We start from the raw sequence: 27904 nt of genomic DNA, 5'->3' as shown, positions 1-27904 counted from the left end.
AATTAGGTTTATTGGTTTGTCCTTTTTTTCAAAATTGACTTGCGTTTTCTTATAAACCTTTTTATTTTTATAAATTTATATAATTTTGTTTGTTAAAGTCAACACTTCGAATTGAGGTAATTTTTTTTAATTTTAATAGAATATATTTTGTGTTTTTTAGATATAAATTATAAGGTAGCTTAAAATGACAGCCGAAAGATAAATGACAGATAGCCGTTTAAAAGACTCATGAAATCAAAAATGTTTTTTACATAAATTAGTTTGTTTTAAATTATTTTATTTTTATCAATCTTATATCTTATATCAAATTTAATCTTAAGTTCAATTTAAAACATATTGAACTTTATAAAAAAAAATTTTAAATATATTTTGTAGACATACATGACATACTAAAATACATGTTGGAAAATTTTTACTTAAATTAAAAATAAATTTTGTTTACTACGTTTTACTTTTATATAAAATATAAAGCAAAAATAATGAAAACTTTAAGGATTTGACCCCAATTTGTGAAATAATCTTTGTACCTCTTGCCCCAATGTGCATTGGGCCAACTCGCACTCACACTCATTCTCAGACTCAGATTCAGTTTTAGTTCGAGACTTCGGATTCGGATTCAGTCGAACTTTAACGGCGCTCGCATTCGGACGCGTTTTGAAAACTTGCTCTTTAGCTTTCCAGAGAACTGTTGGGTTTTTTTATTTTTTGGGGACATTGGTCTGAAATAGGCCTAGATAAAGTGTAAGTCCGGTACGAAGTCAAGAAACAATGGACACTTCTGAGACCTCTCAGTCCCCGTCAAAAATAATGTTCCAGTGTTGTGTGAAGTTTTTTTGTTCAGTGATAGTTTAGGCGCCAGTGTAGGCGTAAAGAGAAACTATAACCTCCTAAAATAATAAAAAAAAAATAATTTGGCTTTCTGTTTGTTTTTTATTTGTTTATTCTTATTTTTGTATTTATTTTTTTGTAGTGTGTGAAATAAAGAAATTGAAGCCCGGCAACGGCAGCAGGCAACGTCAACCGCCTGGAACAATGAAAGTCGATTGAATATTTTATGCAAATTTCCCATTGCAGAAAAGCAACAACAACAACAAAAAAATCAACAAAAACCAAAGCCAAAGCAAAAACAATATTAAGAAATTGTCAAGTGAGAAGAAAACAGGAAATCGCAAGAGATTCAGGTAAATAATGAGCCCAACACCTTTTCACTCAGACGTGGGAAAGTTGAAGATCAAGGCCAGCGAATGGCCCACGGGTGGCTGGTGTGGGTGGTGCAGGTCGGCCTTGGCTGGCTCTTCCTCTTGCTTATCCTCAGTGCCAGTGCCAAGGTGAAGGTCATTGCAGGCGAACACCGACGTCCGCGTCGTCGTCGGCAGGGTTGCACTCGCTTTGTTGTTATATAAACATCCCCAAACCCTCGAGCCCCCAAACCATATCCCTTCCAGAGCCCCAACCTCCAACTGGGAGCCGAGGCTCGAGGCCTCCATCCCCAGTAGTTTGGCTCACTAACCCAGTGCGCATGTCGCCCCCTCCTTTGACCTTCGCTGCACGCACGTCCTGAAGCACAGTCGCGGCCAAGAGCATGTAGCTTTCACCTTATTTCATGGGATCTCTAATATTAGCTTTTACGTTATAGTTTATATTTCATTTGAAAAACTTCACATAAAAAAAAATATATTCTTTATATATATTCATTTTTATTTTCTTTAATTATTCATTATTCTTGAATTATTCAAAAAGGACAGTTTTTAAACAGGATTGTTGCTATATATTATACTGTTGAATACTAAAATATAAACATTTTATGTTGGAAATATTTATTTTCATTTTCATATTTAGGATTTATTAGATTTTTCTTAATGCTATAAATCATAAAATCATTGAACTACTACGATTACTTAAAAATGTATGCGAGGCTTTTTTAATCAAAACATCAAGCGACAAGTGCCCGCGAGTGTGTGTCTCCCCTTTTTGGCCAGGCTTTTAGCATTGAACTTGACAGTGGCGGTGTGGGGCGAGGCGGGGCGGCTTAAGCCAGTGGCTGTTGGCTACTTTCAATGAGAGCGTTGGTAACAAGGTTAGTGGGTTAACTGGCCTGCTCCAATCTCTTGGCCACTTTTCTCCGCGCCCGGATTTAAACTTGGACTCGGACTTGGTCATGGAGTTGGTCTGGGACTTGACCATCAAGTTGGTAATGGAGTGATGGACTTTAAGTTGGAGTCTCGGATTCGGGGGAAACCCGTTAGCATTGCTGTGACCATTAAAGCCACTTACACTCGCCGACTGGCCACCAGCCACTAGCCACTGGCCCGTTTACTTTCCATGCTAATCAAAAAAATCAAAACCAAAAACCAAACTGAGGCCAAAATTGAAAGAAATTTGTTTGCCTCGACATGTCTCGATTTTGAATTTAAGTTGCCTTTTTTTTATTTTTAAATGCAGTTAATTCTTGGAACTGGTACACCCAAAGTGGTTCAGTGGTTTGGTAATTGGGTGGTTCGCGTTTGTTCATTGGAGAAATTGAGACACTTGATTTCGTATCGTCCAGGGCACAAAAAAACATTTTGAAATTTTCTTTGTGGTTCTTGTATTTGTGGGGAGATTATAATTAGCAGAATAAAATTTTACAAAATTCGTTGAATTTTTTTAAAGTTGGAATTCATTCAGAAAACTTATAATTATTTGTTTAAAAATTAAAATAAAAATGTGTATATTTAAAATTTAGAGAAGATTTTACAAGAAGTTTTTAGTTTATAGTTTGAGAACTAAGGATCGAATTTTTCTAAGGACTAAACTTAGAACTAAAAAATTCTGAATGTCAATAAAAATTATAATACATATTATGAATTTATTATTAATATAATAAAAATATTGTATTGTCCAAATTTGGCCAAAGGCTCCCCAAAGTTTGGCAGTGAAAGCAGCTGCATACTTTTATTTTCAGAAAGAAGTCTGCGTGGACTATTTTGCTCAGTGTGGCAAACGAGTTGCACGGCTTGCAAGTGCGAATCAGTTAAATGAATGATTAGTTTGTAAGCGTCTGACTTGTGGGATGTCCACGCTTGAAAACGAGTTTGTGGCTAAAAGCTCAGGCCTTAAACGAAAGAGTTGTAAATTACCGTAAACGATTTGGGTGAAAAGATATAAATTGATTGCTAAATGAACCTGAATTGATAGCGAGGTGTATGCTCATAAATATGCAATTTCAAAAAAAAAAGTATGAGCTGACAAAATAATTGATTATCTGATGGAGAAAAGATGTTTTTGGCGCGTTAACGTCATTTTTTTCATTTTAACTTAAATTTAAAGGATTTGAGAATGCTTCAAAGATTCAATTAAGATTACTCTTGTTTTTAAAAATTTCCATGAATAAATATGAATTCTGTGTAATTTAATTTCAAATTTATACAAATTATATGAACTAAAAACCAAAATTATAAATTAATTTGGTTATTTAAAAGAAATCCAAATTTCAGAAAATTTAATGCATTATGTATTGTGCATGTGTGTATTTAATATAATTATATATTGTTTATAATTATGTATTTTAATAAATACATAAATACTTATGTAGGATATTGTATATATGTATACTTTTTGTAAAAAGCTTTAGGTTAAATGTGGTCCCTTTTTGAATAACCGATTGAAATATGCGAATAATTTTCAAACTATACTGCAAAGCTTGGAGAAATTAAATGAATGATGCTAAAAAATTTTAAAAAATGGTATTGAATTCCCCCTTTAACTTTTTTTCCATAGATTTTTTTTATAGATTTTTAGATAGGGTATTCATACATATGTATATCTGATATAGTACCAATCCTATATCTTATAGTATAGGATATACCAATCCTTTACGGAATCTAGGTATCAGACCAATTTGGTACAAATGAATTTTGAAAAAGTGCCAAGTACACCAAAGGGTATGCAGAAACGAAAGCCATAAGGCCCAGCCCAAAATTCCCCAAAATGTATTATACTCACGAAGAATTTCTGAGTGGAAGAACAAGCATAACCAAATTCTTCGGCTTTGCTTTTGGTCTCGATACTAAAAAGTATAAAAAAAGGTTCGATGACTTTGTGAATTGCATTTCGAGGGGCACTTCACACTCGACGGAGCGGATTGACGGATGTATGGGTGGACAAGCTGACAAAACGTGCCACTCTGCAAATGCCAGTGTGGGGAATGAAAAAATAAATAAACTTGCGTCTGAGGCATGCCACGATCCCCAGCGATCCGATAATTGCGCCCAAAAGAGAGCGCATAAAAAACTGAAAAATTGAAACTCTCGAAATGAAGAAAAACCATAATAAAAAAAAAAAATTAAAATTGAAAGAAAGAGAAAAAAGCGAGACAAGCTGGACCCAGACAAGTTAAACGAAAACCAAAACAAAGTCATTAAACGCAGAGTGCCTCGAAAAGTAAAATAAAAGCGGAAAATTACCGAGCAATAATACACAGAAAGAGTTAAAAGAGCTGTTACCTGGGCTGCTTTTCATTTTCACTTTCACTCGGCCGAAGGTGGGAAAAGTGGGCGTCAGTCAACATTTACCATACCATGTCTCGCTCTGATAATCCGCCAAAAACGCCCGGCCGGATAGAGTTCTCCGTTCTAAATGGGCGGTTACATCTCGTTGCCCCGCAAATGAGTCAGAGAGATGGCCCACAAAGCGCAAAATCAGTTGACAAATCCGGCCGGGGAAGATGGCCCAAAAAGCGGAACAATACCAGGCCATTTGGTTTTAATGGAAAATTTTCCACAACGTTTTCGAGGTTACTTTGTAATGTCACACGAGTTATGGAAAGCTTACCTTTGACTTAAAAGCCTTGAAGTAATATGAGCTATTCTACATGCCCGATCCTTAGGTTCTTGTAATTTTGCTCATAATGTCTCAATTCAATAAACACGGCAGTTATAGCCATTATAAAAGAACTATAGGGCAGTCTTGTCTAGTGAACATCAACCAGTGCTTTATAACGTAAAAGGGATTACCCACACAAACTTTTAAACAAACTTTTACCATTACTGTGTGTAAATAGAGCCCTTTTGTCAATTTTTGCTGCAAGTAAAATTAAAGATCCACGCAGTGGAACAATAGAGAAACTAATGATACCTTTGACATAAATACATAGATTGTAATAAAAACATTGCATAAGATACCAACTTGGACGAGGTATGCAAATAGGAAACTTAAATAGGTTAAACTAATACCTTTAGGTTTAAGTTAAAGATCACTTCAGCTTGCTACCGAATATGTGTATTCGAGGCAAAATATGGGTGTACATGGATGCGTATGCAGATGTAAAATCCATGATAAAATAACTCAAATAGTGTCATTATTGATATTTTGTTAAATTTCAGTTCAATTTATGTTCAGTGGTCGGCAGTCAATACATTTATATTATTTAAATGGATTAATATTAGTAACAAATAGCAGAAAGTAGGCTGTGTGTGTGGCAGAGCACGGGCAGAGAAATTTCGTATTCCCCTAGAATAGGCCCCTACCGACTACTTTAGTCCGACTTCATCCAGATTTGTAAAGCGAAAGTTGTTCAACATATATGTAAATGTTCTAAATAAATTGTTACCTTAACTGTGAGCAAAAAAAATGACTTTATTTTTGTTGCAAACATAGACCAGATTGTTATATGAAACCACTCTAAATAAATCCACCTCGGGTGTAAGTGGAAAAACTTGCATGCCAATAACCAAAATTTTTTATAATTTTTATGAATTTTTAATAATTAGTAGTGAAAAATCATGGATTAAGCCGCAATCCAAAGCAAATTTGAATGCCTAATAATAGGGTTATAAATAATTGGAACTTCAAAATCGGGAAAAATGGCATCACTGCAAATCAAACTCAGCTTTAAAGCTTTGTAGCGATTTGGCCTACTGTATAAGAGGCCTGTTATTTCTCTTGTGATTAAAAAAAATCTACAATTTACCAAGTCCACGAAATGTTTTAATTTATTAACGCAATTTAATCCCAAATTCAACACTTATGTGTATATCAACCGAACTTTTCACGTAAAAGTGCGGTTTCATTACTGATTTTAGGCAAAACACTAGCAAGATTGTCGGTGTGTTTGAAATAACTCAATATAGGCATGTATGGCATCCTAAAGTCATGATACAATTATATAATTGTATCATGCCTAAAGTGAAATGGAAACGAAATTGAGTGGAAGTGTTTTTTGTGGCACAACTGATAGTTATTTTTTGCTTTTTTTTTTTTCTTTTTTTAAAGCTTTTATTCAATGGAAATATATTATCGCTTACAACATTGTATACAAGATTGTATGTTTGTTTGAAGCTTTTCGATGTTAGTGTTTCTTGTGGGGATACTGTGCGTGTCACTGAAGATGGTGGTGCTACGCCTACCCGCTCGTTTACTTCTTACTTGTCACATTATCCCTTTCTGCGTGAGAGTCGTTCTTTCTGCTTTTGAACGACGCTTATTTATCTGGTCCCCAGCACTGTTGCCACCATTGGCCATGTACTCCATCATGGCGCAAACGTAGTCCTCCTTGGCCTTGGCAGCCTTGGCCTCCCATTCCGACTTGTCCGTCATTGAACGCCATAATTCACCTGCCTTCCTAGTCACTTCGGTTACTTTGATCCCGGGGTTATCTTTTTTTATGGACTCACGGATACTGCTGAGCCACAGCATGTAGGAGGAAAGTGGGCGTTTCGGTCTTTCGGCCATTTCAGTTTGTTTTTTCTTGTTAAATATTTCGAGCTTCTCATGTGAGTTTGAAGTTAGTACTGATTTTCCCAAGAATACTTTTCTCAGTCGTTTGACAATTATAGAATATAGTCTACTGATTTCAGTTATATTTCCTGAAACACGAAAGTTACGGCACCGTTGCTTACAAGTATTATATGATAGTGCCCCATACCCGCTATTCAGACAATAATATAGCCTATAAGATGTAAAATAATAAATATATTATATAATATGTATATAATATTAAAAAAAAATATGTTATCTATAGTATACAAAATTAAACCTGGACATGTAAAAAATTTAAAGAACATAAAATGTGTATATCTATTCCATAGATGATCTTTAACAAGAATATAAGATTAAGATTCTTATATCTTCATATAGATCTATTCAAATCTATTATATCTTCTTATACCTCATAGATTTGGGGAAAACTCCTTATTTTAGTTGCATACTTTTGGGAAAAGTTACAGGGCCAAGGTTATAACATAAAAACCGATTAGTATAAGCTGCCAATTGAGTAGCATAAACGTTAAAAAAAAGGTTATAACTTAAAAAAGTTTTAAAATCAATAGCATCGTCTATTCTATTTAATTATCGACTGTGTAATACCCTTAAAAAAACTTATAAGTTACTAACAGAAACAAAACAACAAAGGAATGCTAACTTCGAACGGAGCCGAAGCGATATACCCTTGCGGTTAAGATTAAATATTTATCCAAACATCGGATATAGTTGGCCGATCCTTATGAGAATATCAAAATAAAACCAATTTATTACAATACAAAATCTAAAAGAAAGTTCCGAGCTTCTATCTTCAAAAATACCAAAGTTTGTATTTTATATACCAAATACCGTTTCCGATCGTTAAGTTATATGGAAGCTATATGATCAATCATTTACATGGCAGCTATAGGATATAGTCGGCCGATCCCGGCCGTTCCAACTTATATACTGCGTGCAAAGGAAAGAAGGGTGTGTGCAAAATTTCAAGTCGATAGCATTTAAACTGAGAGACTAGTAGAAACAGACAGACGGACATGCTTATATCAACTCAGGAGGTGATCCTGATCAAGAATATATATACTTTATAGGGTCGGAGATGTCTTCTTCACTGCGTTGCACATTTTTGACAAAAATTATAATACTTCCTGCAAGGGTATAAAAAGCCAATAAAAAACTTACAATAAATGTTCATGATATACCTTTTATTTGATTATAATACGATCTATACCACATCCCTAAATTAAGCTGTTTCTTTTCACCAAATTACACAAAATCGAAGACCTGCTCGGGGTGATCTTTCGGGTTTTAAACTGAAATCAATAATTTCAAATTAAACCTTTCTTGATCCTTTCCTTGTCCATTTACAAATGCGCATTTTCCCTGATCCATTGGTTCAGTTTGGAGACCCTTTCATAGCCATCGGGGGCTGCCCTGGCACAGCCACCAATAACGAAGCTGGCGACGCCCACCAGCTGCCCCTCGTAGGTGGCCGGTCCGCCGGAGTCCCCGTTGCAAGCTCCCTTTTTGGAATCGTGCAACAGACACATGGTCGTGTCGTACAAGTCGCGCATATACCTTCGCTGACAGGTCTCTCTCGATATGTGCTTCACGCGAAGATACAGTAAGTTATTGGATATGGGCCCGCCCTGGGAAATCCTTCCCCACCCGGAGATTTCAACGGTGGCATCGTTGGGCGGATCGCTGGTGGCCAACTTGATGGCCTTAATCTGAGAGCTGAAGTCGAGGTTCTTCTCTAGTCGAAGCACAGCCACGTCGTGTCCCTTTCCCTTGTAGGAGGGGTTCACTGTAACGGCGGCCACTTTCACGCGAACTCCGCCGTCACTAAGGGTTAGACTTCCGGCCTGGACTTCGAGTTGACTGGCTGGAGTTCTAAGGGGTTAGAAAATTTTAAAAAATCAGTTATGTCTTTTACTTGTACCGACTGTCTTGAATTAAGATTTACTTTTTATATCTAGAAAGGGAGAGGTATTTTGAAAATGCATTTTTTTTTTTTATAGATTTTAAGCAGTCCTCTATATATTCAGCAAAAGGAAAGAACTGCCACTATGAAAATTTGCCACTGTGTGATACTGTACCAGATCTTTTAAGTTAGAATGATTGTCAATTTTCCCCATTACATACATTTTTACTCTTCCTCCCTGTACCTGGAATGAATATTTCTTTAATTGATTTTTTATTTTCTCTTGTAAGTAAAAAACGTAGAGACAAAATACCGAAACTAATGGCATCGGAAGAGATCACATTTAAATGAGATCACATTTTTAAACATTTACATTTCACATCCTCCTACATACTACCATATATACACTGTATGCTACATCGTATTCCACGAGTACAGGGTATGAACATTGTATACTTACACATTATTACCTGACTTGACGCAATGGGCGGCAGTGAGGACATAATTATTGGATAGGATGGATCCTCCACAAATGAAGCTGCCTCGGTTACGGAGTGCGATTTGATGCGGAAATTGTCCGGATGTGGCCCGTGTGCCGCCCACAATACGGGGCTCGATATCAATATCCGTATCGTTTTTCTTTCCCTTTGCCAGGATTCCGCCAACGCACAGGAGAAGGAAAAATGATCGAACAATTAAATACATGACTTGTTGGGTTTCTCTTTTCTGAGAGTTCTGGCTAGACAAGGGTCTTGGCGGGCTTTATTTATTTAAGATCCCCGAAATCGGGGCTCATCATCATTAGTTCCCTGACATGTCAAAGTCAATGCTGCGCTATCGAACTTTAACTTAATTTCCCTTAATTTGTTGCTTTTTGTGTCTTGGCTAGTGAAGCAACCTTAATTGCAAATGGATTTTGTGAGGCAAAACAAAAATTGTCAGCATATGTGGTTAAAAAAGAGAATGTTTTGTTTTTAACTACAAAAATGAGATAAAAAGACTAAGTAAATATTGAAAAAAAAACACATTAAATGAGAATAATATTAAGATTTGAAAATAATAAAAATTTATGGAAAACTAATGTATCCCTAGAACCACTATTTTAAGATCCAATTATTTATTGTATGATATTATAATATTATTATTTTTTATAAATGTATGTATCAAAATATTGAGTATATTGGCGTCATAATGAGTATCTATACATATTACATACACTAACTCTGCAAGTACGGGAAATAGTTATGAAAATTATTATTTTGTTCCAAAACTATCTTCCTTTTTTAAATCTCTCAGAACAAGGACAATGATTATACATTAAACTTTAACTTTATTTTTTTAATTTATATATATAAAAGTACTATAAATAGTTTATATAATGGCCATTATTAATTCCAAACACCAAAAACAACTTTGGCTGATATCTTGAATTTCATGCCATAAAGGCATTTTCCCCTATTGAGGTCATAAATAAATGAGAGTTTCAGACTAATGGCGGCGGTGTTTAGTAGGTGATTACTACGTTAACTGTTTCGAAAGGGTAGTATAACTATAACACAGTGGCAATCGCATCACAGATCCTTATCCTTATCTCAGTCGATTCATTGAGTCACGGTAGTTAAATAAGACTGTTTGGAAGTTCAGGGGTGGAAAAAATTATTATTTTGTTGTGGGTAAAATATAAGTTTCAATTTTTTTTTTTAATTTGAGTAAATATATTGTGGTTGTTGCTATTGAGTTTTCATAAAGACCCCAATAATAGTAGTAATATTATAGTAACACACACACATATATTTTTTATGTTTCTTAAGATATATGTATTTGTCTTGTATTTACATATTTCACAAAACAAAACCGGCTAACAAAAATAAATAGTTTAGTGTTTAGGCCAACTGCTCTTGAATCCATTCGGAGTAGGCCGAAAGGCGGACGAACACGTCCGGGTAGCGGGAGCCGCAGGCGCCGACCACGAAGCTGCAGACGCCAATCAGCTTGTTTTGGTGAACCGCCCCGCTGCCGCCGTCCCCGTGGCAGGTGCCCTCCTTGAGTTCATGGGCCAGGCAGAAGCTGGTGCTATCGTGACTGCTGTAGGCGTCCAGACAGGCCGCCTCCTCGGCCACTTGGAGACCCAGGTCCCGGATCTTGTTGGAGGCGGTGCCCTCGACAGTGCGACCCCACCCGGCTACACTGACCTCAGACCCCGCCTCAGGCAGGGCCTCCCCGCTGGCGGCCACCTCGATGGCCTGGATTCGCTCGGTGAAGGTCAGGGGTTCACTCAGTTTGAGTATGGCCAGGTTGTTGTCCAAGTTGTCGTAGCTGGGGTGGACGGTGACTGACTCCACATGCGCAATCTTACCGCCTGCGTACTGGTTCGTGGTGCCCACTCGGACAGACAGGCGGCTCGCGTCCAATCTTTAATATGATAGAAATTATTAGGATGTATAAATGCCGATAAAGTTATTTCTGCAAAGTTATTTCTCAAAAAATGAAGAAGGATATTTCTCTTACTCTTAATATTTCCTCATAATCATTATTAATAAAGAAAGCCAATGGCCTTATAAATTTTTACTACTTTACTACGATAAACGATACTACTAAATATACAAGGATAATAGATGACAGGAGTATCTGGTAACTTACAGAGAAGCCATTAAGTATCGACTGGTATCAAATAACTCGCAGATGTCTTTCTTTTTGTCTGTAAAATTAATTTTGCAAATTTTAACCAAATTTCGGTTAAAAGAAACTTTTTTTTTAAAAGTTAAAAAAAATAGTTTTACAGTAACCATTTCGTTAAATTAAGAAGTAAGAATTTTTCAAAAGGTTCTAAGTTAATTCAATACTTTAATTTAATGAAATACAAAACAATACAATTTTAAATAATTTTATAAATAAATAACTTTAATGTCTTATGTCTTATATTTCACAAATATTCTTGATAAAAGGTCCATAAATAAAATCAAACTGGAAACTATTACCTAATTTTAAGAGCAAATTTCTTTAAATTGAAAATACATTTAGCAAAAGTTAATTTTGAAATTTTCCATTGTTGATGTTGACTAATAAAAACTAAATAAAATTGTTAATTAGACTAAATGTTGGGCGAAAGCCTTATCTTTCAATGACGACTAACTACGAAGCCAGATTTTTATTTATCTTTTGTATGTTTTACTAACAAAAATTGTATATGAAAGAATTTTATCGCACAAAAGAATTAGACATATTTGTGTATATTCCAACTCGAATCTTTAAAAGTTTTTTATAATTCTCTTATTTTTTATTTTGTTCGAACTTCACCATTGAGTTATACTGTTTATAATTATATGAAAAATTAAGTTTCCAAAATCTAAAACTCATGAAAGTTATATTCTTTGAATTTAATAATATTGCAAATATGTATTTTATCAAATATTTGATTAAATGTAAACTTACAGTTTATTGTCGCGATGCACACAGTGGGCGGCGGTGAGAAGGGTGTTCGTGGACGTGATACATGCCCCGCACGTGTGGGCGTTGTCCACTCGCAGTGAGGCGGCATAGGGCGTGTCATATGCCCCTGCCTCCTCTCCGCCCAAAATCCTACCGCCCGCCTGTGCCATGCCCACTAGGGCCAAGGTGATTACTCCCAGAATCAAAGATTTGTGCTGCATCTTAATAAAAATGTCGAGTTTAAGACCAAAAACTTCAGTTCTCCGCGGCGGTTAAAATGGGAATAAACGTCGGTAGTAGGTCGACAGTTCTAAAGTGGTCAGAACTAACTGTATTCAGTAAAACCCCACTGTTCCCTTTCCTCCTTTTGACCAGGTCTTATCTCCGGCTTTGGGTCTTAAACAAAATCTAATCTTATCATCTTCATTTCCAACTGAATTGGACGGGCTACGTACTTTATTGTATTTTTTATGCCGCTTACTTGTTATTTCACCGATCAATTGGCACATAAATAGAAAATTGCACGAGGCAGCCGTAAGAGTAGGATGTTCTGGAGGGGAGTGGGGATTATTATTGATCTATTGTCGTGACAAGACAATGCGATCCAAAGATAAAGCCCATTTTGATAGGGATGAGTAAGGATGGCATGAGTCAGATGGTTCCAAAAAATACGGGAATTTCTTTCAACGAATCTTAATCAAAATTATAACTTTTAATTATTAAAATGGAAGTTTCAACAACTGTTGATTATTTTTTAATTAATATTATGTTTTTGTATGCCTCAAATGCCTTATTCTTAGAACTAGAAATAAATTAATTAAATTTTTGAAAATTGGTTTAAGAAGAAAAACTTGAACCTATGAAACAACTATTGTTATTTTAAAAGTACTATGTTATTTTAAAGTATAGTTAAAAGTAAGATTTTTTAAAAGTACTTCTCCCGAACTTTAAGGAACTGTTTTTTGTCTTAAGTTAACTTCTGCTAAGTTAGCAGTTGTGTTCTTTCATAAAAAAAGTGTATTATTGGTGATGAATTTTAGATTCTCAATTAGAAAATAATCATCAAAAGACTCGATTTTTTAAGTTGATTCCGAGTTAGAATACGCAATGGTTTTTCATTTAAATATCTCACTGTCTCTCGCAAATATCTCAATAAAATTATTATTTACGTTCCATATAAATATCTTCATATATATATCTATCTTATTTTAAATATAAATATATAAATATCAGTCTTTACTTCACCAACTTTATTTAGAAGGAAAGAAAAAAAAATACTGGTATTTTCCCACAAAGCAAAATTGGATTAAGAAGAATAAGCCAAGTCATAAGTCATATTGAAGCAATAAACACTCCTAGCTTATTTTGCGAGGGTTATAATAGGTTTCCTAATATGATTATGGGGTTCTCCCAAGATCTCTATCGGTTTCCAGGCTGATACTGTCCACTAAGCGAATAATAAACTTAAATGGCGTTTCAAAAACCATAAATCAAATTGTAAATCTACCGAAACAGACCTCGTTTTAAATTGGAATTGTTATTAGATCATTACTTGCTATAATCCTAACGTTATCTAATAATTTGATGGTTATTTCGTAACTCTGTTTAATAAACTTTGGTCGCCGATTGGCGCCTTGTTGGTTATATAGATTCCTTTTTTTTACGATGGGCCATAAATTCCGCTTGGGAAAGAAAAAACACAACGTTGGTCACATTTTTTAAGGTATTTTTTTGTTATTTAGGAGGAAGCACACTATTAAGGCACAGTAAAAAAAATGTGTAAAAAAAAGGGGGTAATCCTGGCGACTTTTCACTCCTCGGCGGTATTGGCGGAAATCCAGTCCAGATAGTAGGAGACCCTGGTGGATATGTCTGGGTACTTGCTGCCGCAGTCTCCAAAGAAGAAACTGGTAATGCCACGCAGGATCTTCTGGTCATCGATGACACCGGCTCCGGCATCTCCCCGGCAGATGCCCTCCTTCTCAGCACGGGACAGGCACACGGTAGTGTTGTATCCGTATCCGGCAGCCAGCTCGCAGTACGGAGCACTCAGCGTATTGAAGTTGGCCTTCTGGAGCTTGTAGCCGGCGGATCCGTCCGAGAGCTCGCCCCACCCAGCCACATAGACCGGCGTTCCATTGGGAAGCTCCTCCTCTTCGGCCTCAGTCTCCTCGGTCTCACCCTCGCTGGCAGTGGGCAAGGTCACGGGTGCAATGCGGTCGCTGAGGGTCACGGGTTCGTTCAGTTCGATCAGGCAAATGTCGTTAAGGAAGTTTCCGTAGGAGGGGTGGATCAGGATCCTCTTAACAGACACGATGCTGCCTCCGGCAAACTGATTGATGCTTCCAACTCGCACCTGCACGTCACTGGTACTTACACTGTAAAAAAACGGGTAGTGGCTTATTAAAAATTTAAAAAAAAAATGAGGATGACATTTAGATCAACACTGGATTTAAAGGATTTTTAATGTAATAAAATTATTGATATGAAATATAAATATCACTGAAGACAGTAGTCTATGTAGGTGACAAGCGCGAAGTGGCTACTAAAGGCCACTTTTTTTTCAAATATTTTCAATAATTAAAACGACATTTAAAAATAAGTTTCGTTAAACTTAAAGAGACATACATATAAATATATTCAAAACATGATATATTCTTTGGTATATACATATGTATGTATGCACAAATATAATTCTTATATAATTCAAGTTAGGTGTTTTATATAAATTGCTTCAAAAATTACGGATTATCTAAATTAACATTCCATTAGAAAACAAGTGTATTTTTATTACAAATAATCTACTAAATTTATTCTACATATGTACTATTTTGTTTAAAAAATGTTGTCTCATGAAACACAATAGCCCTGTTCACGTTTTGACTGAAGTGCTAAAGTAATATGTATGTACATTTAGTGTCATGTTTTTTTTTACTCTTATTGGCATAGGTAAATGCATATAGAATTAAAATAAACAAAAAGATAAGATACGTTTTAAGAAGCTTTTAAAATTTAAAGAATGTGCCTTTGTTGAGGACTTTATAAAAAACATTTGGGACTTTTTATTCAGTTTTTAAAAAGCGTTTTTAGGCAGTTATTTCGTCAAAGAATATATTTATACCTTTAGATAAAAATACACTCTTTATTACCGAAAGCATACGCTATTAGAAATGTTTATAATATATGGTACTTACGGCGTGGTTCCCACGTCGGAGAGGCAGTGGGCGGCGGTGAGGATGTAGCTGTCTGAGATGAGGCTGCCGGAGCAGGCGTGGGTCTTCAGGTATCGGACAGAGACGGACCAGGGAAACTCTCCCTGGATGGCGTCCTCCCCACCGAGAATCCGGCCCTGAGGCAGGGCCTCCGTCTCCGGAACCAGAGCGACTCCGGCGCAAATCAGACCGAGGATTAGCAGGGTGAGCTGGGGACGTGGATCAGCCATGGCGATTGATTGGCAACTGAACGAGCAAACTGACCATCGATCGATGGTCGCCACAGAGCAAACTTTGTGATCTAATCGGTGGCGGAATATACAGTCCGATATAGCCCGGGCGATAAGGCAATTTATGGGTTGAACAGCCACGATTAGATTGCTTAACCCATGGCTAACCGTCGTAAAATCGTAAATGCTTTTGGGCTCTATAAAGGCGATCGTCGGGCAGGAGCAGCTCTTAGTGCCAATTTCTGGGAGCATGGGTCCGGTTCGATCACTTTCCGTCTGTCTGCTCGTTCTCCTGGTGACCTTGGGGGTCCAGAGCTCCCGTCTCCCGGCGGAGGTCGGCTCCCTCCCGTACACCATCTCCGTTCGCCGGAACGGCCAGCACATCTGCGTCGGCGCCCTCTACAACGCCAAGTGGGCCTTCACTGCCGCCCACTGCGTCAGCCTAAGCGGTGGACTACAAAGGTACACGAATATATATCGAAATATTATAAGTACTTAGTTCTAGTTGTTGCAAATGGTATCTCACTTTTGCACTTCTGACACTTTACAATGTAAAGTTTACATAGTCGAAACAACTTTTAGAAAATACATTATATAAATATACTACTAAATTAAAAAAATTACACACGTGGTATATTCGAGTAGCAAAAAAATAATTTTAACAACCATAAAAAATTCTAATAGTGTGAGAATTTTATTAAAACATATTTTTATTAGGTATATATATATTTTTAATAGGTAAATATGTGTAGGTTTATTGTGATTGATCGTTTCAAAACCAATATAGCCTTGTTATCCACGCCCATGAGTACCGGGTATAAATATTTTGGTAAAAGTGAAATTTAAATCGGTATTATCTCGAATACCTGAATATCAAGAGTATTTCAAAGTGTTCGAGTGGCTTTTAATATTATAGTAGTAAAAACTTAGACCCCTTTAAAAAAAAAAAATAAAAAAAAAATTTTGAACAAAACAAAATTGTTTTTTTTTTTTATTTAAGCAAAAAGTTGACTTGCAAGTTTCAAATAATTATATTTTATAATTTTTGTATTGCGACTTAGAATTGGAACCAATATTCAATATGGACCCAAATACATACGAATTAAATATATTCTGTGCCTTTGAAATATAACTCATTTATTTAATAATTCAATAAATAATTAAATTATTTATAAATAATTATATAATATCTTTCGATAATAATACCTAAACATTAGTTGTAATTTATTTATAATTAAAGCCAAATATCCAATGAAGAGATACCATTTAGAAATAAGCTTTAATCCTCGACTCCTTGTATTGAATACCCTTTTGGAATTCCCCACGGCAGCTATCCCCCTCGATCGTACACCGTCCGCTGCGGCAGCATCCAGCGCCTGGCGGGTGGCCAGCTGGTGCCTCTTTCTCAGATCATAATCCACAAGGACTACTCCAGCTCGGGCTCCTCGGGAGCCAACGACCTGGCCCTTCTGCAGCTGCAGACCCCCGTTACCCTGAACGCGAACACACAGCCCATTGCCCTGGCCCAGGAACGGGCTCCGGCTGGCTCTCAGGTGACCTTCTCAGGGTGGGGCTCCTCCGTCATCGATGGCTCCCCCAGCCACGCACTCCAGGTGGCCACCCGGGTGAGCTTGAGCCAGGAGGAGTGCTACAAGGAGCTCTACTTGGAGCAGGAGGATCTGCTCTGCCTCTCGCCCAGCTCGGACGACACTGACTTCTCCGGCTTGTGCTCCGGTGATGCCGGAGCTCCGGCTGTCTACAACAACCAGTTGGTGGGCATTGCATCCTTCTTTGCCGGAGGCTGTGGTTCCGGCCAGCCCGATGGTTATGTAGACATAACCCAGCACCTGGAGTGGATTTCTGAAAATACTGCTTAAAAAATATTTCAAATACTCGCCCTGAAAATGGATGAACTAGGAAACATTAATATTTATAAAAGGATTGTTCAAAACCAAACAAAATAAAATGACGAAAGATACATTTCTTGAAAAGACCCTAGAGTGCCCTTGTCTAAAAGCTCTCTTAAAATGCCTAGCAGATATAGTGGGCTGATCATTATGGAATGTGTTACTTGAATGGGATTAGTTTCTTATAGAAGAATACTTGCACAAATTCTAAGCCTGTGACCTAAGTCTCTTGGCTCATATGTATATATGAGCAAAGATTATAAAGTACATAGATGGGACATCAGGGCCCAAAACGGTCAACTTTTTGCGTCGAGCTTGATGGTGAGGGGGGAACGCACATGCATACGATTCTATTTTTAGAACTCTTTCCATGTATCCGTCAACAAAAATGTGAACCTATGTGTGTATGTGTGACTGCTCGCACGACGGAGTAAAAATGTTTTGGCTTACAAATTTCAATTTCGATTTCTCGTTTCTGTTTTCGATGCGCCGATGTGGTAGTTGGTAGAACAAATAGTATTTTGATCGCCGCGGATCGAGACAGGATGGTAGCGTAATGCATAGAGTAGCTACTCTATGTGTAATTTTTATGTGTTCAAATCCTCGTAAGGACTTTGAACTTTTTCTTTTTTTAATAATTATTATTATTTTTTTTTCTTTAATTGTAATATTTTTCTTTAATTTTACAATTGTAAAATTGTTTAATTCTTCATTATGTACGGCTAATAAAATTTCAAGGGAGTCCTTCCGGTATTTTGTCATCCGACACGTCCGTCACTTATTTTTACAACCATTATAATAGAATGCAATTAAAAATAATAATAATAACGTAAAAGTTAAAAGTAAAAAAAAAAATAATAAAATAAAAGTAAATATAAAAAGAATCATAAAACTAAAACTTTATCAAAATTGAAACAACCGCCCGCTAATGAAGTCAGGACCCCATGAATAAGGATCGCGCACTATCCATCTAGGCTACCCTCGAAGTTGATTTTATGATACTTAAAATTGGTGTTAAAGGAGGCGCTAGAATCTATACCAAAAACAGAGTTGACGAGTAAGGATAGTAAAAGATATTTCTGATCTCTTTACTCTTACATTGGTTCGATTACATCGTTTCAAACTTTCATCGTTCCAAAGATGTTACGATCTAAAAATAGAATTCTCTCTCTCCCTATCTCATCTGCCAGGCGTTTGTCGTGGAACCCGCTCTCAAATGTTTTCATTATACAGCGGGTTCCACGACGGAAAAAATGAAAACATTTGAGAGCGGCTTCCATGACGAGGCCTACCAAAATGCCGTAGAACCCGCACTTATAGACATTTTTACAGCGGGTTCCACTACGAACTGAGACGATGTTAAGGTGATTTTACAATTTTGTATTTTTTTTTATTGGATTATAAATTTAGGAAAACACATTAAAATAATAAAACAATAATATAAATAGATTTAAAATTAAAAAAAATGGATGTCCCGAGCCTGGTTTGAACTCATTTTACTTTGCACATCAGCCAAGCACTCTACCACTCGGCTATTCCTCATTCGCTGTCTCGCGAAAAATTTCTCAAACTTAACTTGCCGCGCAATGGAACCCGCTCGTTCCAGCGGGTTCCACGGCTGGAACCCGCCATAGAAAATTTTTCTTTGTATGAGATGTCCCATCTATGTACTGTATAATCTTTGATATGAGCTAAAGGACATAGTCTGCTGATTCTGACCTTTTCGATCAATCAAATAATATAATTAATAAATATTATTAAATAATATATATTCAAATGATTTAAAGAACTCTTTGATTACATAAGTGGTATTCTTATATACGTTTATATTATAAGCCTTTAACTAAATTTTTAACCATACTTGTGACTCACATATTTTTTCCTTCTAAAAATCAACTTTAAAACAAACCTATTAATCTTTAAGACATTTATGAATGCTATTTTTAAGACCTTCAGCTCTAATCGTAAACGAAGGGCTCTTCAAAATCTGATTGAAGTGGATTTTTTATGGCGAAAAATGGTTACCTTTTAAAGATTTTATTGGGTGATGGTTTCCCTGTAGTGATTTGCGAAATAAATATGTACCTCCTTTGAAGCGGGAATTTTAGAGCGCTATATGTTAGCTTTTACTCTTTACTAATTCTTATAAGTATTCTCATCGAGTTTTCAGAACAATGCCTATAAGTATACCACTAATTTTTGTATCTGAAATTTAGGCAGTTCGTTTTTGGGGATATTTTGTAAATTTATTTAGCTTATTCCTTTGATATTGGCCTATGCTACTATTTTATGGTAATCAACACTTTCCCTTTTTCTTTTTGGATAAATCTTAGTACTTTTAGGAAAATAATTAATTTTGATTGATAAAAATATTATTTCTTTTATAACTTTTATAATAATCATAGTTTATTAAATTAGCCAATTTAAAAAAAAAATTAAAGCTTATGGTTAAAGTTATGTTATAAAAGGATTATTGTTCTCTGGCATTTAATTGTCTGTTTAATTTTTCCTTTTTTATATGAAATGTTTCCTAATAAGACCTTAAGAACATAGAGTTGTATCGTGTATTATATAGCCTTGTAATGTTATCAGTTTCTTTTTAAAATTTTCCCGTTGCCAAAACTTCAACTCCCAGAAAAAAAAAATCTGTCACTTTTGCTGTTGGCCAAGTTATTGAGTCAAAAGGTGTTTATTGCAACTGCTCCTGAATCCAGTCGTAGTATGAGGGAATGCTAATGAAGCGCTCCGGGAGCATGCCACCGCACTCACCGAGCATCTGGGCACCCAAGCCGACCAGTTCGCCTTCGAAGACGGCCGGGCCGCCAATGTCGCCGCTGCAGATGCCCTGGCGACGTCCATGGCCCAGGCACAGCACCTGTTCGTTCTCCGCCACGGGCTCTTCCTCCGTCTTGGACAGGGCGCATTCGCGGGGGGCCATCACCTCGGCTTCTCCGATCTGAAGAGTGCGGTGCATGTTCACCTCCGACTCGGTGGTCCTGCCCCATCCGGAGATCTCAATGTTTGCGCCCTGGGGCGGGGTCTCCCGGGCGAGGGGAATGGCAGCCACGTTCTCCCCGAAGGGCAGGTCCTCCTCCAGGCGGAGCAGGGCCAGGCCGGACTTCAGAGTAACGTAGTTCGGGTTAAGGATGATCTCGGCCACTCGGACCTGCTTGCCGCCGGAGTAGAGGTCCACGGAGCCGACAGTCACCGCGAAAAGCTGGGGGGGCCATCTGTAAATTGTTGTTGCACTTGTGTTATTTATTTTAAGCAGTATTACCGGAATTTTTAAATGTGTATGACCTTAAGATGCCATAAAGTATCTTTGATTTAATATAAAATAAACACTTATTATGATCCCTTAAATAGCAGATCTCTTTTGTATATTTGAATGATCCCTTTAAATGTGGTCTTAAAATTTTGTGGGAAATTAATTTCTGTAAAAAAAATTGTTGTACTTACGCTGTGTCCTTTCCCTCGGAGCAAACGCAGGTCAGAGCAGTGAGGGCGTACCGCTTGGCAATCACAACGGCGCCGCAGTTGTAGCTTCCGCCTACGGAGAGGGCGGCCTGGTAGGGCAGCTGCCCGGCTACGGCATCCTCGCCCCCGGCAATCCTGCCCTGAGGCAGCGCGCAAGATCCTGCAACAAGGACGAGTCCAATAACAAATGACAGCTTCATGGCCTTTCTGATTTCGATTGTTTACTGAAAACTTAAATTTTATGGCATCGCGTGAGCTTTTATAGGCCCTCGGATTCGGGGATATCTAATCGAAGGAACGGACAGCTGATAGCCGAATAGATAGTGCCATCCGGTGACAGCGAAATACACCTGCCCCTTTTGATAAGCAATGTTGGTGGGGGGCGGGACGATGGTGCGCCGATGGGGATCGGGTATCTTCCGGGAATCAATATTTTGAAGGCACGGACGGACGGACATCGTGGTCACCTGGGGGGTTAGCGAAAAATGATTATAGATTTTCTATCTATATGTCATAGACTTATAATACTTTAACTCAGTCTCTGTCCAATTTTGAGGTCTTTGAGTTTGCGCCTTGACTTCTTACTAATAAATATTATAATACTACAATCTCCTTTTAAAAATAAAATTTGATTTAATTAGTTTTTTTTTTTTTAATTCATGAAATGAGCTAAGAGCAGTAGCCTTGAAACTCGACTAAACATATGTATAATAACCCAGTTTTTCACTTCTCCATGGGATATTTCTTCGGGAGAAATATATAAATTAATTAAATTGTGTTTTTGGGTATTTAAATATTTAAGTTTTTATAGAGACAATGGAGCTCAAAGGTTTTATTTTAATAAATCTCTTAATGTTTGATAATGCCTATGGAACTATACAAAATATTTGTGTCTCAATTTTAATATATAAATATATAGATGCTGCACTTGAAAGCCATTTGGAAACATTTTACAATCTAATTATATGGGTTTTCAAAATTTTCGTAAATACCCACTTTTTGACAACATAATTTTGCGAAATATAGTCTGCGTAGGCTATGACAGTGGAACCCTAGTATCAACGAACTCTGGCCGGGTGATGGACATATGGATGGTGTCAGGGGGAAATTTGAGGCGGGGAACACGTTTGAGGCATGCCACCAAGTGGCAGGGGCAACGATCGCAGCCGCAATCGCAGTTGCAGGTTGCAGGTTGCAGATTGCAAGGCACGTAGCTCGGGCTCATCTCGATCTCAATCTCGATCCGAGTTGGCAATTTGTTTGGCCAGGCTTTTAGCCACACAACCAGTTGGCTCCCATTCCGAGCCGAGCCACATAAAAATAAAATGCTTAAATGGTCTGTTTTCCGCCAGTCTTCTCCATTCGCAGTCTGAGCCTCGTCCAGTAACCAGTGACCACTGAAAGTGACCATGATCTTGCGAAGATCTCACCTTGCCGCCGGCCACCTGCCGCTCCTGCCACTCCCTCTGCTCTGGATGATCCTCGCCCTCCTGCTGCCAGCCACCATTCCGCCAATGTGTCACGGGAAGACCGTCGGACCTTCCGACTCCCTCCAGGTGCAGCTTCAGCCGGATCAGGGTCTGCCGGAGCCCAGGGCATACATGCCGGACGCCCAGCACCTCGACTTTGTCTACCACGACCACGAGGAGCTCACCAGGTTTCTAAGGTGAGTTTAAATGGAAATTTTGTAACTCATTAATATTTTGAGAAATCCAAGTCGAACCAAGTTCATTCAAAAAATCTTTAAAACATTCGAAAAGCGCATATTCAAAATTTTCCAAACACAAAAAAATATAAACAAATTCAAGAGTAATTTTTCGCCAGACATTTTTAAATCATTTTCCGACACAGACGTATTATTTTTAAATCCCTCGAGTTTACCGAAGCAAAATCTGTCAGAAAGTCAAGCTGTCCAACAATTTCTTTAGGCCTAGATGTCTGTGATATTTTTAAATATTTTAGAACTTTAGTCACTGGATTTTAAGCATTTAAGCGGCACAGCTTTTGGGATAATATTTTTTCATTTTTTGTTTTTTTTAATAAACACTGTTTTTTTGAAAATTTGTATGGTAAGTGAAAAATGGCCTCTGAATATGCATATAGCATAGGTATATATATATTTTTTGGCTTTTTGCTTAGAACAAAAACTTAATTTTTATATTTGCTTAGGAAATCTTAGGAAATTGGTATCTATCTACCAATGCCATAATTCAGAATCAGTAGTTATTTCATACAGTAGTTATGCTACACATTATTGATATAATCGCTTAAAATGAAATGAAACTTTTTCTTAATTAACAAAAACGCTTCATTACTGCTGATTTCGGCATCATGTAATAATTTACTTGGAACAAGAAAGCAAAGCTAACTTCGGGCGGAGCCGAAGTTGATATACCCTTGCAGTTAAAACCGGATATATATCGCAAACATTGGATATAGTTGGCCGATCCTTATGAGAATATGATAATATAACCCAATTTATTATAATACAAAAACCAAACCTAAAAATGTCCCAAACTTCTATCTTCAAAAACACAAAAGTTGGGTCATTTCCGATCGTTCAGTTATATAGCAGCTATAGGATATAGTCGGCCGATCCTTATGAAATTTGGCATGTAATGTTTTGCCAAAAAATGCTCTCATGTCAAATTTGAACTCTCTAACTTTAAAAACGTCAAAGTTATACCATTTCCGATCAATCAGTTATATGGCAGCTATAGGATATAGTCGGCCGATCCGGATCCGTTCCGACTTATATACTGCGTGCAAAGGAAAGAAGGGTGTGTGCAAAGTTTCAGACGATAGCTTTAAAACTGAGAGACTAGTTCGCGTAGAAACAGACAGACAGACGGACAGACAGACGGACAGACAGACGGACATGCTCATACTTTATAGGGTCGGAGATGTCTCCTTCACCGCGTTGCACACTTTTGGACAAAATTATAATACCCAAGGGTATAAAAATTCTTTTTTAAAGCAAAGCTTGAAAGAAAATGGTTGATTTGTATGTAAATTAATTTTATTGATTTCCTTACTATTCTTATAGAGCCACAAGTGCCAGGTATCCCAACCTGACGGCCTTGTACTCCATCGGCAAGTCCATCCAGGGCAGAGACTTGTGGGTGATGGTGGTCAGCTCATCGCCCTATGAGCACATGGTGGGGAAGCCGGATGTGAAGTACGTAGGAAATATCCACGGAAACGAGCCCGTCGGCCGGGAGATGCTCCTCCACCTCATCCAGTACTTCGTGACCAGCTATAACACCGATCAGTATGTGAAGTGGCTGCTGGACAACACAAGGATTCACATCCTGCCCACCATGAATCCGGATGGCTACGCAGTGTCCAAGGAAGGCACTTGCGATGGCGGTCAGGGCAGGTGGGTTCGAGCCCGCTTACTGAAATTTTGTGTGTTAATTTTTTAACGTTTTTTTAGATACAATGCCCGTGGATTTGATTTGAATCGCAATTTTCCCGACTATTTTAAGCAAAACAATAAACGCGGTCAGCCCGAAACGGATGCTGTCAAGGATTGGATTTCCAAAATCCAATTCGTCCTGAGTGGCAGTCTCCATGGAGGCGCTCTGGTGGCCAGTTATCCCTACGACAATACCCCCAACTCCAGTAAGTAGTCTTAGAAGTGTGTGCAAACTTTCTCTGGGTTTTTCTTTAAATTTTTTCAATGAAATCGTATCTTTTAAATACGATCTGTATAAAAGATACGACAGATACGGTTGGTTCGCAACCAAAACTTTGTTAGGACGCATATTATTTTCTTATGATTATCTAAATAGCCGTCATAGCCTCTTATCGAAGAATAACTTTACAAAGTCCATAGCAATCTGGTTATTTCTGGTTTATAATCTCAAATATTTTATCTCCATTTAATGTCATATTCATATTTCATATTCGAACATTGAATTGTCATTCCATTGGTTTTAAACTTTCTTTTTTAATTTGATCGTTATTATCTTAAATTATAAAAGTTTCCTTCAATAGTTGACCATGTTCTACTCCTCCTAATGTATTTTTTTCTTTGCTTGTCATTAGAAATGGTTTTTGATTTCACTTATCAAGATTTAATTCTAATTTTAAAATGCTCGCAAATTATTTTTTTATAGTTGCAAAAATTTATTAAAAAGATACTTTAAAACTTTTAGGTTTTTAAACTTTATCCCTTGGATAAAAGTTAGACGCAGTATGTGAAGTACTGGATGCCGTGAGGTTTATTCAACTTAGCCAACTAACTTACAAGTTTTATTAATTACATATATAAATATCTTTGATATTCACCTTAATAACGTAGTTATTTTAAGCGTTCTATAAATAAGTGTCCCTTAAATCCCTCACCCCGTTCTGATTGATAAAGCTCCTTTTGTACTTTTCTACCAATATGGCTGCTTAAAGGGATCTGCCGTTCGTCCGCCTTGTGCGCGAGTGAGTCCTGCGAATCCTGCGAACCTCTCAGTCACAATCCATCTAATTGAATTTGCTTCTTTTTTTTTATTTTTATTCGCTACCTTGAAATCCCGTGACCCTGCGCTTCCGCCAAAACATGTCCCCTTGGCGCAGTGTTCCAGACATACTCGGCGGCGCCCTCCCTGACCCCAGACGACGACGTCTTCAAGCACCTGTCCTTGGTCTATGCCCGGAACCACGCTAAGATGTCCCGCGGCGTGGCCTGCAAGTCGGCGACTCCGGCCTTCGAGAACGGCATTACGAACGGAGCTGCCTGGTATCCACTGACTGGGGGAATGCAGGACTACAACTACGTCTGGTATGGCTGCATGGAGATCACCCTGGAGATATCCTGTTGCAAGTTCCCACCCGCCTACGAACTCAAAAAGTACTGGGAGGACAATCAACTGGTGGGTTATTATTTTTTAAAATTTACATAGACATTTAATCCAAAAAAGCATTGCAATGGTTGGTTCAATGCAACCAATGCATTGGTTCTTTAAATGAATTGTTCCAAATCCACATTGAACCCTAATAGGGGCTCTTAACTAGCTATGAGCTTTCTTATTTATTAAATAATTTATATTTTTTTAGTCCCTGATCAAGTTCCTGGCTGAAGCGCATCGTGGGGTCCAGGGATTCGTTTTTGATCCGGCGGGTATGCCCATTGAAAGGGCCTCCATCAAAATCAAGGGTCGCGACGTGGGTTTCCAGACCACCAAGTACGGAGAGTTTTGGCGAATTCTTCTGCCCGGATACTACAAAGTTGAGGTAAGCAAAGAAATTAAATACTTGAATGGAAATAGTGATACAAAATTGTCATTCCAGGTCTTCGCCGAAGGCTTTGCCCCTCGTGAAGTGGAATTCGTGATTGTGGAGCAACATCCCACTCTGCTCAATGTTACATTACAGCCGTCAAAGGTAGGTCACCACTTTTGACATTCGGGATCACCCTTTCCTTTGGTGCCGGCTAACCCACTCTATTTTATCTTTAACTCTTGCTGCCAATTATCTCAATACTTCAGTACCTACTGGCAGCCTCTGGTGCAACCACTTCCGCCTCCAAAACCGTACCCACTTCCACATCCACTCAGACCACGACTTTAAAGCGTCGTGTCAGTGACAAGTTGGAGTTGTCCTCCGATTAGAGCAGACGTCGCCAGAATCTCCCGGCTGGACGGATGTCTTGTAAATACAGATAGATGTGCTTAAGCAACTAACCCAATGGGAATACGAATCGAGAGTTTTGAGTCTACTCGAAGAATGTGGGGAATTCTGTTTAAAGATGTGTTACTTTAAAGATTGGTTAAAAAAAAGGCTTGGATTTTTATTTAGTTAAATAACTGGGCTTGTTATCAATTTAAAAAATGTAATATTTTTATCTGCTTCTTTTTGTATTTTTGCCTACCTCACTGATTTGTTTTTAGTAAAGATTGTTTGTTTAAGATTATAGACTGGAGTTGGAAGAAACGTCATAATGTTAATTGTAAGAAATCTACTCCTGGTGAATGGTGACCTTCTATATTTTAAGTGTTGCTTGTTAATAGTAAAATAATATTAATACTAAAACAAAAAAAATCCACAAAACATCGGAAAACCAAAAACTGAAATATTATAATGAACTTGCAGCGCATTGAGGGCATCGGGGCAGTGGGTCCCGCCGGAATCGGTCCCGGTGGACTGGGCGCAGGAGCAGTGGGAGGTGTGGGAGTGGGTCCTGGGGGCCTGTACCGCCCCATCCAGACGCCGCAGCACTATCGCCCTCCTGTGCCGCCCTATGCTGGCGCCGCCTCTAGTGACAATGGAATATTTTCCACGATCAGCAACGGATTGAACAGCCTCTACTCGAACATTTTCGGCTAAGGAGCTACACATAACGTCTTATTTAAGGATTTTTTGTCTACTTTTAAGATTTATAGAATTTAATGTTTAACTTTCGTCGTATTATTTATTGTGAGCTTGGCGGAGGAGGGGGATAGCCGTGAAAGGTCCTCGAATAAAGCCTTCAACCAGTGCAATCTATTCTATAAATTATATAAAAACTGAATTTTCTTTTGGGGATGTGCGTTCAACACAAAATATGATGCTATTCTAGTCACCAGAATTATCGTGAATGGCTTAGCCAAAAGTGTAGTCGGGATCTACTTATATCTCCTTTCAAATGTCCTGCACGTAACAGGAGTGACATTACAAAGGACGCAATGAAAATTAAAAAGCTCAAAGGCGGTGACCTGGTGACCTGAAGACAACTATAGGATCTAATATAAATCAGACTCTCCCCAGAAGAGCTCGACTATTCATAATTGTCCTGCCCAAGAGTATATCTAGGATATAGGACGAAAGCACTTTTAAGCACTTTTTTATTTAGCCTTCTATCAGCTCTGTAGAAGGTGGGGGAAATTATGATCCTGAGTTTAATCCTGCAAATAGTTTTCAAGTCTAGGCAAATTCCTTTGTCATTAACATTCTTTAAACAGCGAAGATATTACTATTACGGGGTGCTGGAGCTTCTACTGTTCAACTATAATAGAA

The 27904-nt window shown here is 37.7% G+C and overlaps 7 protein-coding genes across 11 annotated transcripts; 2 read left to right on the top strand and 5 right to left on the bottom strand.

Annotated features, from left to right (window-relative positions):
- Positions 1–639: 639 nt before the first annotated feature.
- On the top strand, positions 640–27380 carry LOC108132406 (carboxypeptidase D). Of its 5 annotated transcripts, none has more exons than XM_017251829.3 (10): positions 640–741; positions 1075–1181; positions 22267–22580; positions 23961–24293; positions 24351–24538; positions 25322–25351; positions 25487–25782; positions 25967–26143; positions 26201–26293; positions 27002–27380. In XM_017251829.3, the coding sequence occupies exons 3-10, from the start codon at positions 22324–22326 to the stop codon at positions 27233–27235; spliced, it is 1608 nt and encodes a 535-aa protein (XP_017107318.1). In that variant the 5' UTR covers positions 640–741; positions 1075–1181; positions 22267–22323; the 3' UTR covers positions 27236–27380. The 5 variants fall into 5 exon arrangements, with proteins under 5 accessions (XP_017107318.1, XP_017107334.1, XP_017107326.1 ...); XM_017251845.3 differs by having other exon boundaries at positions 26398–27072; XM_017251837.3 differs by lacking the exon at positions 25322–25351.
- LOC108132462 (high mobility group protein D-like) lies at positions 6269–6778 on the bottom strand. The gene has a single exon (XM_017251898.3). The coding sequence runs from the start codon at positions 6709–6711 to the stop codon at positions 6409–6411; it is 303 nt and encodes a 100-aa protein (XP_017107387.2). The 5' UTR covers positions 6712–6778; the 3' UTR covers positions 6269–6408.
- On the bottom strand, positions 7920–9405 carry LOC122322016 (serine protease SP24D). The gene is made up of 2 exons (XM_043213190.2): positions 9120–9405; positions 7920–8628 (listed from the first exon to the last, which is right to left on the bottom strand). Exons 1-2 carry the CDS (start codon positions 9362–9364, stop codon positions 8100–8102), a joined length of 774 nt encoding a protein of 257 aa, XP_043069125.1. The 5' UTR covers positions 9365–9405; the 3' UTR covers positions 7920–8099.
- On the bottom strand, positions 10430–12429 carry sphe (spheroide). The gene is made up of 2 exons (XM_017251888.3): positions 12092–12429; positions 10430–11071 (listed from the first exon to the last, which is right to left on the bottom strand). The coding sequence occupies exons 1-2, from the start codon at positions 12307–12309 to the stop codon at positions 10543–10545; spliced, it is 747 nt and encodes a 248-aa protein (XP_017107377.3). The 5' UTR covers positions 12310–12429; the 3' UTR covers positions 10430–10542.
- On the bottom strand, positions 13798–16002 carry LOC138925550 (trypsin alpha). Its single transcript, XM_070276314.1, has 2 exons — positions 15283–16002; positions 13798–14466 (listed from the first exon to the last, which is right to left on the bottom strand). Exons 1-2 carry the CDS (start codon positions 15912–15914, stop codon positions 13899–13901), a joined length of 1200 nt encoding a protein of 399 aa, XP_070132415.1. The 5' UTR covers positions 15915–16002; the 3' UTR covers positions 13798–13898.
- Positions 16275–17407, top strand: LOC108132430 (serine protease SP24D). The gene is made up of 2 exons (XM_070276503.1): positions 16275–16345; positions 16861–17407. Exons 1-2 carry the CDS (start codon positions 16275–16277, stop codon positions 17405–17407), a joined length of 618 nt encoding a protein of 205 aa, XP_070132604.1.
- On the bottom strand, positions 20091–21157 carry LOC108132440 (serine protease SP24D). Its single transcript, XM_017251877.3, has 2 exons — positions 20897–21157; positions 20091–20667 (listed from the first exon to the last, which is right to left on the bottom strand). The coding sequence occupies exons 1-2, from the start codon at positions 21112–21114 to the stop codon at positions 20127–20129; spliced, it is 759 nt and encodes a 252-aa protein (XP_017107366.2). The 5' UTR covers positions 21115–21157; the 3' UTR covers positions 20091–20126.
- Positions 27381–27904: the final 524 nt, after the last annotated feature.

This window comes from Drosophila bipectinata, chromosome XR (genome assembly GCF_030179905.1).
Source record: "Drosophila bipectinata strain 14024-0381.07 chromosome XR, DbipHiC1v2, whole genome shotgun sequence".
NCBI lineage: Eukaryota > Metazoa > Arthropoda > Insecta > Diptera > Drosophilidae > Drosophila > Drosophila bipectinata.
This window is presented reverse-complemented; position numbering and strand designations above follow the sequence as displayed.

Excerpts from the sequence above, each read along its gene's own strand:
- LOC108132462 (XM_017251898.3), bottom strand. The coding sequence starts at position 6,711 with ATGGCCGAAAGACCGAAACGCCCACTTTCCTCCTACATGCTGTGGCTC.
- LOC122322016 (XM_043213190.2), bottom strand. The coding sequence starts at position 9,364 with ATGTATTTAATTGTTCGATCATTTTTCCTTCTCCTGTGCGTTGGCGGA. Across the intron at positions 8,629-9,119 it reads GTCAAGTCAGGTAATAATGT|AACTCCAGCCAGTCAACTCG; the intron begins GTAAGTATACAA and ends CTAACCCCTTAG.
- sphe (XM_017251888.3), bottom strand. The coding sequence starts at position 12,309 with ATGCAGCACAAATCTTTGATTCTGGGAGTAATCACCTTGGCCCTAGTG. Across the intron at positions 11,072-12,091 it reads GTGCATCGCGACAATAAACT|ATTGGACGCGAGCCGCCTGT; the intron begins GTAAGTTTACAT and ends ATCATATTAAAG.
- LOC138925550 (XM_070276314.1), bottom strand. The coding sequence starts at position 15,914 with ATGTGCTGGCCGTTCCGGCGAACGGAGATGGTGTACGGGAGGGAGCCG. Across the intron at positions 14,467-15,282 it reads TCCGACGTGGGAACCACGCC|TGTAAGTACCAGTGACGTGC; the intron begins GTAAGTACCATA and ends GTTTTTTTACAG.
- LOC108132430 (XM_070276503.1), top strand. The coding sequence starts at position 16,275 with ATGTGTAGGTTTATTGTGATTGATCGTTTCAAAACCAATATAGCCTTG. Across the intron at positions 16,346-16,860 it reads TCCACGCCCATGAGTACCGG|CTATCCCCCTCGATCGTACA; the intron begins GTATAAATATTT and ends TCCCCACGGCAG.
- LOC108132440 (XM_017251877.3), bottom strand. The coding sequence starts at position 21,114 with ATGAAGCTGTCATTTGTTATTGGACTCGTCCTTGTTGCAGGATCTTGC. Across the intron at positions 20,668-20,896 it reads TCCGAGGGAAAGGACACAGC|ATGGCCCCCCCAGCTTTTCG; the intron begins GTAAGTACAACA and ends AACAATTTACAG.
- LOC108132406 (XM_017251829.3), top strand. The coding sequence starts at position 22,324 with ATGATCTTGCGAAGATCTCACCTTGCCGCCGGCCACCTGCCGCTCCTG. Across the intron at positions 22,581-23,960 it reads GAGCTCACCAGGTTTCTAAG|AGCCACAAGTGCCAGGTATC; the intron begins GTGAGTTTAAAT and ends CTATTCTTATAG. Across the intron at positions 25,783-25,966 it reads ACTGGGAGGACAATCAACTG|TCCCTGATCAAGTTCCTGGC; the intron begins GTGGGTTATTAT and ends ATATTTTTTTAG.